This window comes from Geospiza fortis, unplaced genomic scaffold (assembly GCF_000277835.1).
Source record: "Geospiza fortis unplaced genomic scaffold, GeoFor_1.0 scaffold55, whole genome shotgun sequence".
Lineage (NCBI taxonomy): Eukaryota > Metazoa > Chordata > Aves > Passeriformes > Thraupidae > Geospiza > Geospiza fortis.
Window position 1 is genome coordinate 3433933 of NW_005054308.1, and position 21286 is coordinate 3455218.

Below are 21286 nucleotides of genomic sequence, written 5' to 3' on the forward strand. Positions count from 1 at the left end.
ATTAGAGCTCCTCTTGGAGAGAAGTGAGCAATGAACAAGCTTTGCTTCACTGCTTAATGTTGCTCAAAAAGAAAAAAAAAATACCTGGAATAAATATTTCAGTCCAAAGCAATATTTACTTGGGTGCTTAAAACTTTGTAAAATGCCCTGAAGGTCACAAGACATTCATCCTGCTGTGTATTTCTCTTTAAGAAGGTGCTTGTAAGTACTACTGGAGCACATGTGTGATGAGGGGTTGCCATGGCAAACAGGTTTTGGCACTATTTAAGAGAGAGTTTTATTGCGCAGCAGAATAAATAAGCATGTTAAAGCCACATACAGTAACTTGTTGGCACATACATTAATGCTCCCAAGGGCTGCAATAACTTAAGCACCCTCCCTTTAAACATTTTTCTGTGTTTTTTCTTTTTTATTGACTACATGCATTTAGTATTAGGGCTAGGAATGTCCCATTTCCACCCTCTTTTGAAGTGAGTAATTGAGGCAAAAAAAGAGGACTGTCTAATAAATCATAAAGGGGCATTGTGCACAGACAAGAGGGGCAATTTTCCCATTCCTAGCATACATGAGGATAAGCCAGTGTGAGACCTGTCTGTGAGCTAAATCCTGACTTTCTCCCCCTAGACGCAGGAGTAGATTGGCGTGTTTATATTTCTGATGGAGCCTGAATAATCAGGAATAGTTTCACACCGTTTTTTGCAGTTTCTGTCTTGCCAACCCATTCTTCTCCCACATCACAGCAGCAAACTCATTACTTAGGCTTTACTCACTTTAGGAACCACCTGCTCTGCTCCCAGTTTGGCTCCCAGTTCACACCAGCGAGGAAGGCTCACTCCTCCCAGTGCTGGGGAAGTGCTGCAGGGAGGCAGGAGGCAAATCTGTGCCTGTGAGAGGGCTCAGGTTTGTGGTGCTCTTAAAGGTGAGCATAAATTACATTTATAATGAAAGCTCTGGTTTAAGAAGAGTTATTAGTGTATTAGTTGGGGCTTTATTAGCTCGGAGGGCTGACAGCCATGCGGGAGGTGTGACACTGGCTCCCTCTTCTGTGGGAACCAGAAACTTTTCTGGGTTGGAGAACCTGGGAGCCGCCAAAAGCAGATGAAGCCCCCAAACCTCCCCCATCCCTCCCACCTCGGGACATTGCTATAAATCACATTATTGCAGATGTGACCAGGCAACGCCCAGCTGTGAGGAGGGGCACGGCTGCCTCCTCCCCCGGGGAGGGAAGGATGGCCAGGGAGCTGCTGGGAGCTGTGCCTTGGTCAAAACTGGGAGCTTGGTGAGTGTGATGGACCCAATTCTCCTTCGTTTATTGGGGAAGGGGGACAAGGGACAGAAATTACATCTCACCCTAAAAGGAGAGTGCAGTGCTGACTCCCATTATAGACAGAGGAAAAATCTGGATTACATATTCCCTATAGTTTTAGGATGACAGCTGTAATATATTTTACTCTTAGAACCCTTTTTGCCTCCTGCCTCATGACCAGGATTACTAGAGACCCTTCAGTAAGGCTTGGACTGATCATCAGAGCTACCTGTTTCTCAAGGCCAGGCTGGATGGGGCTCTGAACAACCTGGTCTAGTGAAAGGTGTCCCTGCCCATGGCAGGGGGGTGGAACCAGGTGATCTTCCAGGTCTCTTCCAACACAAACCATTCTGTGATTCTCCTCTATGATTCTAAACTTGCCTGTGCACTCAGCAATTGCTGGAGCATGCTCGAGCCTCAGGAAACAGGGGAGGAAAAAAGAGAGTTCATTATTTTATGAAAGGTACATGTTTGTAATATTGCATACTGATGGGTGCATTATGAATTGCAATTTGCTGAATAGGAGGATTCCTGCGGGAGGGACAGTGCAAAACGAAAAAGGAAAGGCAAAGGGAGGGAGGTGATTTTTATGCCTGTAAAGGTGTCTCCTGGGCGTACCCAGAGTGGAAGATAAACCATTTCCTTCTAGCTGTTTGGATTTGTTTGCAATTAAAGTCTAGTGGAGCTGTCAGGGGCTGTTGACAAATACATTATAACCAACTTAGGTTAAGCGAGTTGCTTAAAATTAATCCATCCCTGCACAACACTCCTGTTTCACTTCACAAGAATGTGCCAGGAGGAAGGAGTACAATCCTGACCACATTGGGAGAACCTCCTCAAGGTGGAAATTTGCAAATAGGGCTACTGTAGTATGTAATGAGAAGCTGCAGGGCTTTCAATTATCCCACATAGTCTGTCTCTTTGCAACTTGACTGACAGCTAATTATACTGGTGCCATTTTTTTGGCAGTGGAATTTAATCTCCCAGATGGAAAGCAAATCAATCTGCCCATTGCTGCAGCTGAGGCATACTTTGACTCAAGTTTAATTTATTCTCCTAAGCCTAAGAAGGTTAGTCATTTCAAGGTACAAAAATATCAAATTTCTTCCGTTAACCAGGCTGGTGAAAAAGTGGGGAAGAGTTGGGATTTTATGGGCTGTGCTGTGAAACGTCGTCGCTGCTTCCTTTGTATTAGGAAACAGCAGCATCATCTCCCCTTGATTCCTGCTTGTGGAATCTAACAAGGAAGAAGCATTTATGAGCAGGTTGCTAGTGATAATGGTTAAACATGAATTGTGGAGGCATTAAGTGGGATTCTATGGAGGAGCAAACTAAATCTCTGAAGAACTCGACACAAAAAGGGATCGGTGGCAATTTTCAAGCGCTTTAGCCAGTGTGCAATAGCCTGGCTCCCTTTGGGTTTCATGCCAGGGATATAAATACAATCCTCCTACTTACCTGCACTCTTCAGGCCTATCAATTATGCTGCTCCTTCTGAGTTGCAGTTACAACTTGAGGTATTACAGTCCTCTGTAAAACCAGCCCAGAGCAGTGTGTGACTGGTTAGCACAGGCTGCAGACCTCATCTTTGAGTAGCAGCACCTGCAGCTCCTGTCAAAGCTGTTTCTCAGGCTAGAAACCCCAATTTTAGTTAGGATCAAGGGGAAGGGAGCTCACAAAAACTTGGTGCTAATGAATGCTGGAAACCTGGAGCCTTATTTTTCTGTAAACTTTTGCCTCTCTGGTTGTTTCAGTCTGAGTATGGTTCTGATGTCTTGGCTGTGTGTTATTGTTTTCCCTTTTGGAGTGTTTTTACTGAATTCTCTGGAGATGTTGAAGGCCAGATTGGGCTCAGCAACCTGGTCTAGTGAAGTGTCCCTGCCCAAGGCAGGTAGTTGGAAAGAGATGGTCTTTAAGGTCCCTCTTAGGACCTTAGTCCCATCCTAGGACTCTGATTCTACCCTGGTTTTTAGAGTTTATATAAACAGGAAGGTTCCTGATTCACCTTCTTACTGAAAAAAAGCATTTCTAAAAGTGCTTTGCTCACACCTAATGACTCCAGTTCCAGGCTTCCTCACCTTTTTACAAAACTACAGTCACTCCAGTGACTCTTCCTTAGTACACTTGGTGGCTGAAGGATTACACACTCCTATCTAGCTATTAACACCTATCTCTTTGTATTTCCATATTATGATTATGTTGATACTGTTCCCAATGGACCCTTGAATTGCATTTCCCAATTGTGATAAAATCTTGTACATGGAAGCAGTTTTGGTGACAAATCTCTAGAGAAGTCCTGATGTCCCATTGGTGCACTTGTTTACCCTGCTGCACACTGCTTCTCCAATATTATCATTATGAGGGCTTGAGTTATTAATCTAAAATTATTTTTTTTTAAATCCATCATTCATTAAACAACTAGAACAATTATTTGTTCTCAACTCTGCTGTAAATTTAAATGCTGATGATAAAATGTAGTGTCAGACCTGTCATCTCTGAGTCAAGCACATGGAAACAATGCAGTCCCACCTATTCTTGGCCTGGTTGACTGAAAATAGGGAGCAGTGGGATCTCCAGTATGCAACAGGGATCAGGACAGGCAAAGTCTCTGCCATATGTCTGTACCTCCTGTCAGGGCATCCTTGCTCAGCCACCTGACTTCTACTGATGTGAATTGAAAATGCTGTTGGCCACAAAATGCTTTAATCTCTTTTACTTTTTTACCTTGAAAGTATTGAAAAGGTAGAGAATGTCTATTTTAACTGATGTGCTCAGGTAAAAGACAGAATGAACTTACCAGTAAGAGAAGAAGCTGTAAAGGCACCTCACTGACATTTTTCCATGTGTGGTCTTCCCAAAGTGTGATTTTTATTTTTGGGGTTTTTTTTGGGTTTTTTTTTGGCAAGTGAAGCTTGCGTGTTTAGCTCCAACAAGCCAAATGCCACAGAGATTCCCAAAGTAATGTCCTGGCCCCAGTGCACATGTTAGCAGGAATTTCTCCTCTTGTTTTCCTTGTTATGAATGTAACCTGATATGTTACTTTTTAGGTTCTTGAATAGGTGCCATAATCTGCTCAGGCTGCCTGAGGTCAAGACTGTTCTGGGATCTCTGGCTCTCCTGACAGAGCCTGCTGGATTTTGGGACCTTGGAGCAGCACTCCTTGGGCTGTGGGAGATGTGGGTGAACACAGATGGCTCTGGGCTGTTGGAGGAGGAAGAAGGGGATGCTCTGGTGTTTGTATGGAGAGAGAATATGGCAGTGTCCCACATGAGACCAGCTCCAACACTGCAAAATATTCTGGTTTTGCTTTTTCCTTACTAAAGCACCATAATCCCAGCAAATAAAATGGCACATCACAGGTCAGCCAAGCTTCTTATGGAGCCCACACCTAAATAAGGAGCTGAGATGTGAGGCCAGAAGAAGCAAGTCTGTGTGACTTGAATTAGAATTCAGTTTGCTTTAGGATTTTCTAGTTGAAAGACAAAAGTTGTCCCTCCCAGCCTGGTTCAGTATGAGTGAGATCTGTTAAATGCCACTGGAGGTTGTACTTTCAACCACCTAGAAAATAAATTGGATAAACACTTTAGTTGACATTAAAACCTTCAGAGTTTAAAATAGTGAGATCTTATACAGTATGGTAGATTCTACACTGCTACCAGTTCAGTATTTTTGTTATCTGAATGGTCAGTGTGATGTATGCTCTCCTGTGTTAAAAATCCCCTCCTGTACTGAAAAAAATCAAAGCCCATTTCACTCCAAGTTAGCTGCTCATGAGAGTTTTTTGATATTTTTCAATTCTTTTAGTGACATCTAGTGAATCTTGGGGAAAGTGCAAGTTCAGGGAACTCCAAGGATCGATCCAACTGCAGTAGCAGATGCTTCACAATTAAATGCCCAAAGTACTGCACCTTATTTCATTTACTGTCCCTTAAGATGCTGTCTAAGAAATGCACAAAATGCATTTTGGCCATTAAAGATTTTAAAGTTTGAGCTCATATTCTGGTCAAACAGTTTATGCATTTGAAGGACAGAAATAATTTAGTCTTTGTTCATTTTAACTTTGAGTATGTATTTAGAATTACATTTATTTTATATTTTAAGTTTTGCCTTCTGTTATTGGTGCCATTGCTCCTCTTGAAGGCTCCAAGTATTTCAACTTCTACAAAAAACACCCCAAACTTTTGCAGGAGTTCAAGCTACACATTTTCAATATTTGGTATGCCTGAACTTATTGAAAAGTCAGATTTGGTCTGCTTGTTGCTCTGGGCCAATCCAGTCTGGATGTGAAATACTCTTTCATCAGCAAATGAAGTTTTCAACAGAGATGGAAAACGTATGCCTCCTACCTAGAAATCAGCTAAAAACTTCAAAGGAGGAGCTGCCTCCCTCAGAGCAGCATCCACATGCAATAGCTTTTAACAGTGTAACTTCTTTTTCTCAAAGTACAAACCCAAGTGGCTTCCATAAAGTGTATGTTGGTATGGATTTCAGCTGTGCAAAGGACAGGGCCACCACTACAAACAGGGCTCATAAATATTTGGAAAAAATACAAAGTAGCTTCAAACAGGCCAATATTAGATGACTGGAAAGAGTTCAAAAAATCTCAGGCCTTGCTTGATCTAAAAGGCTTCAACCTCCCAAACTGAAGAGGCAATTAGGGCAGATTCTGAACAGGATCTGAAGTAATGGGAAGGGTGAACACTCTCTGGAAAAATCCCTGCTGTGAGTGTCACTGAGGCCACTCACATGCAGCCAGCACAGGGGAGATGCCCAGCATACCCAAACAAGCTTCCAGGTCACTGATTCTGATCTGCTCTCATCCCTCTCACAGCTAACTTTCCAGAACTTAAAAGCTTAAAGGAAAAATCAATCCAAGTACACCAAGAGCAACAGTTCAAACATTTTACTAAATCAATTCACACAGTTTCAAAATTGTAAATATAATTAAGGACAACAGGGTTTCTGTATTTTTTTTCTTCCAGAATCATTAAGACAATAAACAAACACAAATTAGGTTTATAGCATCTGTTCTTTTAAAAAATGAAAGGAACGCCACTTGATGTATTGATAAAGCACCACAACACAGTTACAAAATAGGGTTGGCCTGTTTCTTTCACAAGTAAAAGACTACATACTCCTAACAGCTTCCTGCTTCAATCCATACTTCATTAAAATAAAACTATAAAATCTTCTAGATTACACTAACTTCAGACAATGCCTGGTATAACAGTGCATTAACAGCAGTAATGCCAACTATCAGTGCCAACATAAAACAGTTTAGAGAGGAAAAACAAAACAAAAAAAATCCAAAACAAAACAACAAAACCCCCACCTTTATTTTCCTAGATGAGCAAAATTTAAAATAAGGGATGCTCTGCCTCACAATGATTTAAGGATTTGGGGATGCTGATGGGTGGAAGAGGGGGCTGGTACTGTAGCTTTCTAGGCTTAGTTGGCATCTAGCTTGGCCATTTCCTGCACGTATATCCCTATACTCTCACTGTCGAAGAGCACGAAGTACACCGTCTTGATCGAAGAGGACATTGTAGACACAAAATAGCTGGAGATGGCTTTCAGGATCAGCTGAGCAGCTGTTTGCTTTGGGAAGCCATTTCTAGAAAGAGAGAGAAAAAAAAAAGAAAATCAAAACTTGCTGAACCAACTTTTGATGGTTTAACCTCCCAGGGAAGGCTCCAGCTTTTCTCCAACACCTCACAGCAAATAAAGCTGCAAAGCCAGTGCTTACAGTGTGAATTAGAAGTTGTTGATTTAGGCAAGACTTAAAATGCTCAAACAGAAGAAAAACATTCCTAAAATATGAATACAGAGTCTACACACACTGTTGGGTTGAACCTCATGATACCTGATGGCTCAATTATTCTTATTTAACAGGTAGGTAAACCAAGAGCCTGCTGTGTTCTGGAAAGCAGTGTATGTGTCAGAGCTGCAAAATTAAACCTATCCTGAAAGCAGAGCAACTGTTAAAGAAAAGTAAAAAGGGACAGAGAACTCGATATAGAATATGAAACATAAAAAAACCCCAAAGTACAATATGGTTTTACCACTACTAATGGTAACTAAGCACAGGATTTAACAGGACCTAACCTGACAACCTTTCTTAAAACTTCTTCACATTTTTATCTAGGAATCCTTGTCTGAAAGATTCATCTATTCTTAAAACAAGTCAAGCACAAGTAGAATGATCTGAACAGAGCTATGACCTGAACTTTTTGATCTGAATTTTATAGATCATGGCAAACTCCTGGAATTACACCTGGTAACTGCTTGGAACATGGCCTGAACTTTGTTGCTGTGTTACTCCTGAAGTACTGTTACTCACCCAGATCAGGTGTGTTTACCCTGCCAAATTCTGAGCCCTCCCCCAGCCTCAATGATGTGCACTCCATAGTCAGTCTGAAGGTGATGGGACATGACCACTCTCTTAGGAGTAGCACCCAAAAAGAACTTGAAAGAGCCTGTTGAACATCACCTGGTTCCTTGACGTGCACTTACAGATACCTGGTAGTTAATACTCCCCATTATAAAGTGTGTACTATTAATACTACAAATAATTTACAGATTACACAGATGGATGAGTTTCTCAGCATTTCCTGAGCAGTTCAAGGAAGCTGGGCTAAATCCACCTCTGGCACTAACAGGTGAACATTTCTCAGCACTTGCTCGCTGAAGCACCACACTGGTAGTAAAATGCTGTTGTAATCTCCCTCTTATTTTCTGCTGCAACACACCAAATGTGAAGGGCAACTGCCTGTGTCATGGCCCACTTGCTGCACATTGCCTTATCAAAAAACATTTTCAGAGAGCAATTCCATGTCAGTCCTGCCTGTAATGTGATATTATATGTGCTGTCTTGAAGATAATGTTTGTGGTATTTCAAAAACGATGGCATGAAATAGCTTACACTACTTTTTCTTTTTTGAAAATGCCTGATTTTTTCTTCTATTGAAGAAGGAAAAAAAAAAAAAGGAAAAAGCATTGTGAGCAAAGCTTGTACTACTCCAAAGCCAAATGAGCTGGGGTCAGGGATAATCAGCTGTGTGAGAAGTTAATCAACTGAGAACAGTTTTGACACAGGAGCTGCTTAGGAGTGAGCAGCTTCCACACCTGGGCACTTGTAGGTTATTTATGAGTGTTGCATCCTGGCATACAGTGAAGAGATCTTCCAGGAACTTTGTTCTTGAGCTGTCATGCAGGACAGCATCAAACCAGGGACATACACTATTTCTGAACTGCTCTCAGGGGCCTCTGAAGTCACACAACTTCCAAGTGTTCTGGCAGGCTGGTCACATCAGGGCACATGAAAGAAGAGTGGCCTGGTGAAAGGAAGGCACAGTGCCAGGCAAGCTGAGAACAATCCATTGCTCAGGACACCTCTCACACAAGAAACAAGAGAGCAGAAAAATCAGCAGGAAGGTGCTGGCCTGATGGCCATGTGTGGGCTGCAAGAAACAGAAGCCTCATGCATTGATCTATGGGTCTGAGTTAAATTCTTGTGAAAAGGCAGTCTGGGACCTTAGCCAAACCAGTGTCAACTCAGATCAAAGTCAGAGCATCAGAATGAAATCCCTTCTCAGAGGATGAGTTCATGTTCAATCCCTAACTCTCCTTTCCCTTTTCTCCTGCTGGCCCTACCAGACTGAACTCCAGGCTACCTCTGAACAGAACCCAAGTTGTGCTTCCCATAAGTTGGCTGTAGCTGAGCATCTGGCCCAATGAATGCTACAAGTATGCTATTTTATTTCCCCTCGTGATTTATTTGAACTGCCCTCATGTAATCCCATTCCTCAACTATAAAAGAGAATGAAACTGTTTATGTGGGTTTATTGGGTGATGTCTGCTTGACAGATGCCTGTACTACAACAGCTGCATACATGCGGTGTCTTTGGCATTTGTTATCTTTTAAAGTTTTACTTTTTTCTTTTTTAATGCTTTTGACTTCATAAAAACAAGTAGAGAGTATTGTCAGAATATATTATGTTCTCTCCAAAATTAACTTACGCTTGAGTATCTCTAATTAAGCGGGGAAAAAAAAGGAAAAATACATAACCTAACATATTACTCAAGACCTTTTGATTCCTCTCCATCTTTTAAAAGCACCACTTTAACTGGCTCAAGTAAGAATAACATGTATATGCCAAAGAGAGGACTTGCCCCAGATCCTGCCTGTCAGTAACCAAATTTCAGAACAGAATATGAAGCCTGAGGATTGTTCAAGGCTTCATCATCTTCCAGTACCAATCACCTACTTCACAACAAGGGCTGGGAATGGTTCTTTGCTGGGAGCTATCCAGAAAAGACAGGGCTGTGTGGAAGATACTTTACATGGTCCCACTTTTACATAACCAATTCCACAGACACTCTGCACTCTCCACATTATTCCATGGAGGAATAGAATTTCTCCCAAACAGTGATTCAGAGCTTCTCCTTGTACTGACCAGCCTGTGACCCTGACAGCTAATCCAGTAAGTTACTATGAGCCCAGTGCTTTATTTCTCTACTGTTCTGCAAAGTTTGCTCCAGTTATCTCCTTAAAATGACACCTATGCAAATTACCCTTAGCTGGAGATTTCTATGATGCAAGTTGCTTAAATTTAGCATCCTAATGAAACATTTATTTCTTGTCACTCACCCAAAACCTCAAACACTGTTTTCTGCCTTAGTCCACAGAATATGCAAGAATTAATCTAGTGTTGCAAAACAGCACAATGGGAAGAATATTCTTGTTGTACACCAGCCAACTTCTTTTGTGGCAAACTCAAGAGGGTCAGTTGTTCAGGGTTAAGAGACACAACTGTGTAATTCAGCCTAGATTTGGCTCTTGGTCTTCCTACTGAGCCATCAGTGAGGGCCAGGTGTTCCCAACCTCCCTCTGCATCCCAAACCCAGGAGCCTCAGACTAAAGGTGCAGTCAGTCTGGACTGAGACTCTTAAGAACATGATCTGACTTTCAAAGGCACTGAGCACACAGAGCCAGAGGACCTGAACTTTTAGACTGAGGCTTTCAAAGACCTTGGCAAGGGTTTTTAAGGTCTTTTTTTTTTTTTTAATGAAATAGTTCCATGATGTAAACTCTATGGAATTCAGCTTATGGATTTTGGATGAAAGCTTGAAGTGACTCTGCAAATCCTGAGAATCAAGGCACTTTAGGTTTGCTGCTTAAACAAACACTAAGCCATGTCTTCTGGCCATTGTAAGACAGGTAAGTTTCATTATGCACTAAAATCAGGCAAAAGAGACCCCTTTTCTTCATGTTCTTTTCCACATCTCCAATTTATATGAATGAATTGATTGTCTGAAAGAATTCTTTTAACATTCTCTTTAAAGTTCATTTTATGGTCTTTATCCCATTTGCATGCTTTAAGATTTGCAGGGATCACTATGAGATCTGCCAACACTAAACTACTACTTAGGAAAACACTGCAGGCTCCAAGCACTGCCTGAACTAACCTAGAAGAAACTCTTCTTCTAGGGAACTGATTGAAACAAGAAGAAAAAAGCCAGCATTGTAGCAATGTGTTTTGTACATGGGAAGGGACTGGAACACCAGATGGCACTTGGAGAATGTGACCTATTTGGCATCAGGTTTGCCTGATACTTACCTGCCACTGCCAATGGAAGGAAATGCAATTGATTTCAGCTTCTTTTCATCAGCCAGAGCCAGGCAGTTCTTCACTGTCTTTTCCAGCAGCTCCTCACATTTGTCTGAGCCCCAACCTGGGCTATTACAGTGGATCACAAATTTTGCAGGCAGTCCATGGCCAGCACTGACAACAGCTAGGAAGAATTGAAAATGAAACATAATTACCTTCCTCTCTTTAGGATTAAAGGAGTGTACATGTGATTAAAATAGCAAACAATTAACAGACATTCCCTTAGCCCCTAAGAATGTTTTAGATTATAAATCACAAATCACACAGCCTTAAAATATAACATGATTACAGAGACTTTGTGTTTTCCATTTCCAGCTGCATTTTGCTGTGATAATTTATAAATCATAGCTAGGATTCAGCTTATTTGAGAGAGAGCAAGAATTCGTGGCTGACATCAAAGAAAGCACATTTATACTTAGGATTGGGTAAGGAGGAGGGCAGTATCTGTTAGAACCCAAACCCAGACAAGGGATGGTCTTGCTCTGGCTGGGTTAACTGCAGTAAATACCAGGATGCTGGACAGGCACAAGGAGTTACACTCTGGTGACCTTCAGCTACTCCTGCTAAATGTACAGAGTGTTCAGCTGGCTTCTGATCATACCCCAGCCCAAACTGGAGCAGTTCAGAGCTACTAGTGCTCTGCAAACCCCAAAGGAAGAATGAAAAAGAGGTGAATTAAGATTCTGGCTTTATTTCCAGCTTTGTCTCTGAATAGCTATAATGAAGACATTTTGTGTGATTTCAAGACTTTGGGCCTGGCCTTATTTTGGCTTTTCTGTGTATGGGTCATACAAGATCACTTGAACAATGCTGGGCTTAGTTTCTCTCTTTCATCACATTCTTGACAGAGGGGTGTAGAGGATGCATTTACAGATTTGCAGTGTTTGATTCACATTGTTTGTGTAACAACAGGCCAAGCCTTGTATGTACAAAGAAATGAAAAAGAATTTTTACCATGCTAATCATATCTTATCAGCACAACATCACCACGGACCTGTGGGGACTAAGAAGATGCAGCAGACCCTGCCTACAAACTGCTGACAGGCAGGGATTCTCCAGATGAGAGGCCTCCTTCTCTGCAGGGGAACACGTTCTGGGTTCACCACTTCCCATCACAGAGCAACAACAGACTGTGCTCTGCCTGCCAGAAGCCAGGGGAGGAGGATCTCTGTCATTTCTGAACTCACTGGGCTGTGGTTGCAAATAAAAAGTTGTAACTTTGGTTTGTTAAAAAAAAAAAAGGTGGGGGGAAGCAAGCCACCCTAATCACAAGCTGAGGGAAGAAAAATATCTATGTGAAATCTCACAAGATCATACAGTGAGCCTTCACAGAGTCAGCCTCTAAAATACCCCACAAAAGTGTTGGTATAAAATGGTAACTTATGTCTTCACAAACCATAATAAAAATACCAACAAGTTTTTTAAAAAATTAAAAAATCAGGTTTACAGAGATGCTTATAGAAATCCTCTATTCCATTCTGGAATGTTTATGAGGCATTTTGCTATTTAAGTATAGTAGAGGTAACTCTTGGCACATGATCATCACATATGGATACTATCTCGTGGCTGCTGCAGGAAAGAGAAAATAGACTTTGTCATATGGATCCTGACCAGGGGTTAACCAGAACGTTTTGAAGGACGATGGAAGCACAAGCATTTATGTTCTTATGGCTTTGCAGAGTCCCAACATGTTGAATAGCCTCAATGTTAGGCAATGTTAATTTGTCATAATGTGCAACTAAAATGTTGGCAGATTCAGAATACATCATAAATCCAAAAAAAATCTATTAAAAGCGGCTGACATATCTCTAGTCAGATGTGAAATGTGGATATCATCCTCAGCCTGAGAGAATAAAATACTGTATTGATACACATGACCAACTTTAATATTTCTCAGGGAGTGTTTTCCAGGGTAGTTATTAATTAACTCATTAGGATTCTGATGAGGACAACTGTTCATTACCAAGAGCAGCTGTCCTTTACTTCAAATGCAAATGCATTGAAATGGGAAGTAAGAAAGATAAAGCCAACTATGGACTTATTCTGTGCTAATCACATTCCAGATAAGCATTCTGGTTATGGGTAGATTAAAGGGATGCCCATAGAATTGAGAAATCTGAACCCTGGGTACATTTAGGATTGAAAAATTGATGTATTAGCTCTGTTCTGGAGTCCTTCAACAAGTCCCTAACAGCCAGTTTATCCTAGTGCAGTGCAGAGCTGCCCTGGAGTAAGACTGGAGCAACCCCCAGACCTGAGGGATGCACTAACAGCTGAGAAAAAGAAACTTTTCTTTTCAACTTGCCACCTATTTGGAGCAGTTTGGTCTGGGCTGGTAAGCAATCTTCTACTGAAGTTAGTAAAAAGAAAAAAGTGAGTAATTGATTCTGCATATTTTTGCAGAACAAAAATTCCAAGAAAAACTTATTAAAATTTTTAAAAAGCAAGGGAGAAACCCCCAAAGTATTAAGCTCCAGAAGTAAACAGTTGTAATTTTTCCTGTCAGAGCTGAATTCTTACATCTCCCCTTCGGCTGTAGTTAGGATTCGTTTACAAAACTGTGCACACTGTATTTATTTTTATAGCATAAACACAGATGGCAGAATCAGCCTCCTATATGAACAACATGGATCAGCAATTTCACAGATGGTGTAAAATTATATATTGCCATTATCAAACTTTATTACTCACATAGTAGATTTTTCTCTGAGATTACATAAATTTTGATAACTAGGCATCAAAAAGTCATAAGCTTTTATAGTGATGATTTTGGCACTGATTAAACTAAGTACCCAAGCAGATGCTGAACTTTAGGCACATGCTTAAGTTCAGTGAAAGTCAGAGGCATTTCAGCAAAGCAGATGTTTGTAACAGAGTTGGACTCAAAAATAAGCATCTCATTAATTGCTTTTCTGAACTGTGCCCTTAATGATCAACACTGAGTGTGCATGCACGTACCTGTGAACAGCCTGGCTCTACTGTAACTCTACAGCACTGCCCATTCCCAGGTGCTTAGGTAAAGGTTACTTAAGATGCAGTGTGTGCAGTTTAACTGTGGAGAATACAAACACACAGCCCTTGGGAGCTGCCTGCAGACAGCAGAGCCCAGCAGTGCTGCAGGGAGAGCTGGGCTGGCTGAGCCAAGCCCTGCAGGCTCCCACAGGGCTCTCTCTGGGCGGGGGTCCCGAAGCGCAGCCTCACCTCCGGCTATGTCCAACGGCCCGTTCTTTTTGCGGAGCTCAATGACGGCTTCCACAAACTCCTTGCCACCTTTCTTTTCCAAAGTGCTCCCTGAACAGAGAATTGTTAGTTTACTCTTCTGATCTCAGCAGACTTGTAACTCATCATTTGCTTTTGTTACATCACTCTAGAGTTTTCTGCCCAAACATTTTTTGGGGACTGCAAAGTAAGATCTAAACCTTTTGGGACTTGAGAATTAGCTAGTCATTAAAAACAACAACAACAACAACAGAAAGAACAAAAAGACAACCCTAAGAACCCAAAAACCTCACACTGGTATCCCTTGCTAACATTCTCAGACTTGAATTTACTGTAAAGAAACGTCTGACATGACATCCCTACCTCCTTCCTTCTCATGAGCATCTCTTAGTGTGAAATGTTCCAGAAGAATGTGCTAGCTCAACAGTGGTTGAAGGTTTGTAATTCCTTCCCCTAGGATTCATTTCCCCTCTTCTCTTACAAATTGTTTTAAAGAGCCATTTGCCACAATAAGAATTTGAAACTCACCTGATCTTGGTCCCTGACCCCAACAGGTGGCCCCAGGAATGAAACAGTCTCGTGAGTGCAGCGGGCTGCTTTACTTGGTAACTGCCCAGCTTGTTGAGCCACCTTTAACCAAGAGGAAGAGCCTCAGAAATAAGGAGAATCTCTAAGGAACACATTCCTCCAATGAACTTCTCTAACTACAACTAAGGAGCTGGACAAAGTTATTCTGGGAGGAGAAGAGCTGTGCAGTGTGTCAGGGCAACCAAAAGGTATGCTGTTTACAAAGGCAGTCCATCACTAAATGGTTTAGATCTTATTTTGCAGCTCTAGTTTGAAATATTAATGAAAGAAAAAACAGCCCAAGAAAGCATTTTCCTAACTACATAAGCATCCCACATAATTTTGCACTGTGCATATTAATTATAAAGGTAGATAAATAAAAAGCAGTGATATCATAAAGGCTCTGATTTGAGATATTGCTTTGAAAACTGATTTCCAGAAGTTCAGAACTAGGATCTCTAAAGATCTAGACATTTATTTGGTGACACCCCTTACTTCCACTGACGAAGAAAGAAAAAAAATGCAATTTCTGATGGAAGTGCACATACTATATGCTCCAGGAAGCAGAGTCCCTCCTCCAAGATTCCAGTTACTAAATCAGGTTATATAGCTCTAGAAACCAAGAAGACTGCAAGATGCTTTTGTTTGGTTTTGCTAAATTTCTTCCAAACTGAAAAGCTGAAAACAATGCATTTGTTTTCCATTCAAAAACTGACTCTGTGACCCTGAGTCTATTTTGTTAGTGGAAGTTTATTGCTTGTGGGGTACAAAAGCTGAGGACAATTAAAAAAAGCTATGCCTTTTCTTTGGCTTTTTCATAACCAGTTCACAACAGGGTTTGCCAAAAACTGAACTGCAAGGTCAGACTGTGTAGGTCAGAGTGTAATTTGCTGTTTGTGCTCATTTAAGCTTTTAAATATAAATACATCAGCCAAACTCCTAAGGATTTCCTGAACTTAAAGTTGCCTATCCCAGTGCAACTGAGTGGGAAGATCACCTTACAAATCTTTTAGAAAAGACAGTAATGGCTTTATTGGTAGCAGCAAGGTGTCTTAGGAGTGTGCTGGGAAAGGAGACCCAGAGCAGCACTCAGGTGCTTGGAAGCACTCTGCCCTTCAAAGGCAGTGAGTAAAACACAACACCCCGTGCCCTTTGCTGAGCCCATCCAGCAGATGTGACTGACTCCAGGGTCTTATAAAATCACTCTGACTGAGAGGGGATGGGGAGGGAATGAAACAGCCTTCCATTCTAGTTATATTTTTGTTGTATATATTTCCATATCATTCCTATTTATATTTATATATGTGCCGTTATATTCCCCATGAGTCCACGGACTCTGATCAGTCCTAAAACCATGACATTCATAATTCTTAATTTCTCTTGTTTCAAGGGGAAACATAATTAAGCCTTGTGCAGAACCTAGGAACAGCAAAGTTCTATTAAGTAGGTCATTTCTTTGCCATTGCAGAGCTGTTGTACATTTAATGGAATTTAGCCTAGTTTGGTTTAATTCAATCCAGAAGGACCAGCTTTTTCCCTTCTAGTGGGAATTAATTTATAATTAAAAGCAATGAACAACCATGTAAGTTTGTTCCACTGAGCTCTCTTCTTGCAGATCTGGTACAAAGAAGAGAAAAAGTAGTATTTGGTATGAATGAGTGAAATATTCTGCATTTACTCCTCAATTATGCTCTTCTTCTGATTAATAGTGAGGGTTTATATTGAATTCATACTTGACATCTATGTTGTAAATTAGCTTAATCTGGTAAAGGACAGACTGTATTTAACTATTTTCCACTACACTAGCAAGTTTCTTGAGGGAAGTCTTGCTTCACAGCTTCAAGGTTAGTAGCTTATTTGCTCACAAGCATAAATATGTGTCACTCCCATGAGAATAAGATCATTATCTCATGCTTTCCAAGCAGGCATTGGTATCAGTGTTGAAAACAGCGTTAGCAGAAATTTAGGCTCTAAAATTCTCAGGATAAGCCCCCAGTACACTTAAATTGTTAGGGAAAAAAACCAACAACAAAAAAAAAAAATTTAGATGGGTAAAAGTTAATCATTGGAAGCTAAGCATTTGTGCACTTCTATTCTTTCTTACAGCAGTCAGAGGCAACAGGAACCTACACTAAGGAATGAGCAGTCCAACTTCAAGAGACAATTTTCTCTGCAGAGTAGCAAAGCATTTCTTTGTCACAGGGTAGGAGACAGGCACATTGGCTAAATGGGTCTGACAGACTTTGGAAGCATATTCTTCAGGTACAGACTACTATGACACTCTGCATATTATTTAGCCAGCAAAGTCACAGTGCTTCTGCCTCAGCAGGTCAACCAGAGCTATATTTCTCTGCTTGTTACTCAGAATACAGCCCTTTCAGAAAAAACAGGTGGTGCAGGATGTGTGTCCCTCCAAGTCAGTACTGAAAACAAAGCCTCAGGCATGGGGGGAGCCCTTTCTCACAGCAATGGTGAGGTCAAGATGAGATGCAGAACAGAGGCTGGGATCAGCTGACTTGTTCTTAAGCACTGCCAGCAACTTCTACATTTGGTCCAAGTTCTAATTTGCCTTCTCAAATTACCAAGGCAGTTCAATCAAAGTACTCCTATCCTTTTATAAAATCCTTCAAAATTCTGTGTATGAGAGGGGTAAGAGAAGGGCTAGGAGAAGAGTTACTCAAGGGACAGTTAAGATGGCTGAATTAAGAGGTCTGTCCTGTTTCCTGCCATGCCTTCTCTCATCCTTGTAGCTCAGGTGACTGATGTGTGTGCAGCCCTAGCCTGGGCTTGTGGGTGTGAGGACTGTGGAGCAGGCCTAGGAAGGTCATCGGTCCGTAAGGATAATCTTAATCTTGTATTTTCCAAATAAGTTAGATCCAGGCTGTGAATCCATATATGAACATCTGAAACTTGGCATGGAGAAGGTGCACTGGAACTGGTTAAAATCTAAAGATCAAGACTCAAACTGCATTCAAACCAGGCACTTAACATGTCAAACCGACAGTGTTGTAATTAATTTTCCTTGGTCACGTGCCTGCATTTAACGCACTGTTCCTGCACTTCAGTTTTGGTGGTGCACTCCATGGTTACTTCTGAAAGGCTGATTTGGCAACAAAAACCAAAAATGCCCACTAGATTTGTAATTGTTCATTTCTTGTTAGGATCAGTGGGGACTGCTGGAAGTGAGAAATGAATGCAGATCTGCATAGCTACAACAAGCTGGTGGCTGCTGACCATGCACACACATACGAACTGCAGCACTGAACTTGCCATTACCTACTTCACCACCGGTGTAGAAGTCAGAGTTTGTCGGGTGAACGACAGCATCACTGTCGATCGTGGCAATGTCAGCCTGTACAACTTGCAACTACAACAGGTAAACAGATGTATATCAACCACGTTGGACAGAGACCCAGCACAGGCTCTACATTTACACATGTACCAACGTCCATATTTTCCTACCTTTACATCTCCAAACCTTGCGCCAAAGGAGTATGCTGAGTTGTGTGTGCAGGTGTGTGTAGAGAAAGGGGTGTAGGGAGCAGGAGGAGGAATTTTGAGTATGACATGATCAAATAAATGTTAAAATGACAAGACATGAGATCATTTCCAAAGTTTTAAAATCAGCTAATGCCCCATTTCACTTTGCAGAAACCTAGAACAACCAGTTCCCCACAGAGCATGACATTAAAATATGGAATCTGTTTAAAAAAGAGAAATTCAGGATCATCAAGACAAACAAAATAATTAGTTTCTCCATTTTGTCAGCACTAATAAGCTGACAGCCACTGATTTTCATATGTAAAGCCATTCATCATTTTGTTTCTAAAAATGCCAGTTTCCTTCACATGCAGGAAACTATGTATTTGCAGCCAGGGTTGTACAGAATTTGCTTTAAAAAATACAAATTGTTTGTATAGTTTCAAAGTAAGGCATATCTTTTAATTATATGCTGGAATTGCTAAGACACTTGCAGAAATATATGTATTTCTAAGAAAGGCTGATATAAAAATTAGCCTTCTTAGACCTTTTTTCTTGTGAAGTTACTTGTCTACATTCCCATGGGAAATGCAGCAGTATTAGAATTATGAGTTGTATTCCATTAAGGAAGTTTCAAAAAAAGACAGCAGCAGGTCTACTCAAATAAGAAGGGAATGCAGTACATAATGCAATAAAGGCAATTTTTGTTTTGTTGAAGAATAAACTTCTATTAAAGAAGGAGTTTTTGGATTTCTTATCAAACAAGAGAAAAGCTTCAAAAGTGATTCTCCACCCATGATAGTTCACTCTTGGGGTAATGCCAGTATTTGTTTCCAGCTGAATGTAAAAGTGACAGGGAAGAATTGAAACACAATGGAAACAAATTATTGACTGAAATAAACATCAAATCAAGGTATGGAAGATTTGGGGACAGCTAATGAAGTAATAAGCCCTTACCAAAATTTTTAAGCCTACTCTAAATATTGAAATAAAACCCCTGAGATTGCAGGTAGAATGGAGAAACTGCTTATTTTGAGAAAAACCTGACAAAAAAGTATTTTAGTCCTTGAAGTATTCAAATAAGAAACCCCCCAAAATAGCTAACAGTCACATATGATCATTATGGAAAAGAATTTAAAATTTTTGAACTGAAATCAGCTTGAAGACTAGCAATAGCTGCAAGTGTTCAGAATTGCTCAAAAAGTGCTTTGAATATAGTTCTTCAACAAAGCAGGACCTGCAAGATTTGAATTTCTGCTCTGATTAAAGGTATGAAGCCCTAGAGAGTAAATTCTGGGTTCCATAATTTCCATGTGACCGTTAGTTGTGTCAACCCATGCCCCATTTACCTAGGTCATCTTTAAGGTCAATGTCAGCATTGGTAGGATTGATAATGGCCTCCACCTCGAAGCCGGCTAAATTACTGATTTCACTGTGAATAAGGTTCAGCTGAAAAGAAAAGCATGAGGTGGGAAATAACAGGACAGCTGGGAAATCACAGAGAAGCTGCAGAAAAGTGAGCTTTGCAACACAGATGGAGATAGCATCACTGCAAACAAATATGCAAAATAAAAGGCAGGTCATCAAGGGATATTAGCCCAAAAAAATTCAAACACAAGACTCAAACATTGTTCATACTGGGAGAACATGAATGTACCAACTAGTAAGCTCTATTTTGGTTTTACACTGATCATTATTTGGGATTCTTATTATTATCCACTATCTAAAAAGAGCTTACAAGAAGTCTGGATAGGGACTTTTCACAAGGGCATGGAGTGACAGGACAAGGGGAATGGCCATAAACTGAAGGAGGGGAGGTTAAGATTAGATATTAGGAAGAAATTCTTCCCTGTGAGGATGCTGAGGCCCTGGCAGAGGTTGTCCAGAGAAGCTGTGGCTGCCCAGTCCCTGGAAGTGTTCAACGTCAGGTTGGATGGGGCTTGGAGCAACCTGGTCTGGTGGAAGCTGTCCCTGCCCATGGCAGGGGGTTGGATTGAGATGAACTTTAAGGTCCTTCCAAACTATTCTGTGATTCCAATTTTGCCATCAAATGAGGGTATTTGTTTCTTCCCCAAGTACAGAGATGAAGGACACCCTAAGCATCCCTTAAGCATCAATTACAGGGATGTGCTGGGACTATTCTGCACTGAAACAGGATCAAAGCTGCTGTTGCTCCTTATTTAAGCCAGCAAACAGGAGCCTATCTCTGAGAAAGCAGACACTTGTCTCCAGCAATTCCTCCATCCCAACAAGGGGATGTGGTTTTTTTCTTTCCTTATCAGAGGTCACCATATTCTGTATTACAGCACTTCAGTCCTCATTATAGTTCTGCAGCCTTTGGGAAAGTCTGGTGAGGTACCATAAGCAGGCACATGATATTACGTGCTTATAGCTTCTAGTTTTTATTTTGTTTGCTTTACTTCCTTTTGTCCCTTCTGAAAGCAGAGATTTTTAAACCCACCCATTAATGCTTATTTACTCCTCTAAGTACTCCCATATATTTCAAGAATGTCTTCAATTTCTTTCTTGTTCTAAATCAGGAGGATTTCTCCTGAAATCACAGGAAGATTTCTCCTCTCCTGAGGCACACAGGGAATTGTGGGAGGCAGCACAGAGCTCTAGAGACTGACCTCACATCTGCACTATGTGTTCTTAAGAGACAGTTTGGGGGTCTCCTCATAAGATGCGACCCACAACATAAAACCAGCTCTAAAACTTGATGCAACCTAATGGGAATGCTAAACTTGGCAAAGGTCAAAACTGCAGGTATGGGAAGTTTCTAACCGGGGTTTGAGCAGGTTTGACACTGCTTCATAGCTTCTGTTGGAAGTCTGATTTCACAGGACCCATGTTTACTACTGACAAACTTTAAATACTTTAAAAGTGCAAAAGATTTTCCAGACTTTTTCATTTGGGGAAACACATTATCTACAGCATAACCAATGCCTGAGTTTACAGTATGTATTTTAAATTATTTTTCCAGTAGCTGTTTGGGTGATATGGAGAGCAACCATGAAGGAGAAAGCTCTCATTCATTTATGCA

The 21286-nt window shown here is 41.0% G+C and overlaps 1 protein-coding gene across 6 annotated transcripts in view; it reads right to left on the reverse strand.

The window, feature by feature from the left end:
- Positions 1-6194: 6194 nt before the first annotated feature.
- LOC102039693 (core histone macro-H2A.1) overlaps positions 6195-21286 on the reverse strand; it is a 35187-nt gene continuing 20095 nt past the window's right edge. For 2 of the 6 annotated variants that reach the window (XM_005418694.1, XM_005418693.1), the window contains exons 5-8: positions 18040-18130; positions 14179-14268; positions 10927-11101; positions 6195-6920 (exon numbers count right to left, since the gene is read on the reverse strand). In XM_005418694.1, the coding sequence (XP_005418751.1) occupies positions 6755-6920; positions 10927-11101; positions 14179-14268; positions 18040-18130 (522 nt within the window). In that variant the 3' untranslated portion in view covers positions 6195-6754. Of the gene's footprint in view, positions 6921-10926; positions 11102-14178; positions 14269-14724; positions 14827-18039; positions 18131-19592; positions 19693-21286 lie in introns of those variants that run through there. The other 4 variants (XM_005418692.1, XM_005418691.1, XR_004083020.1 and 1 more) reach the window with 3 other exon arrangements.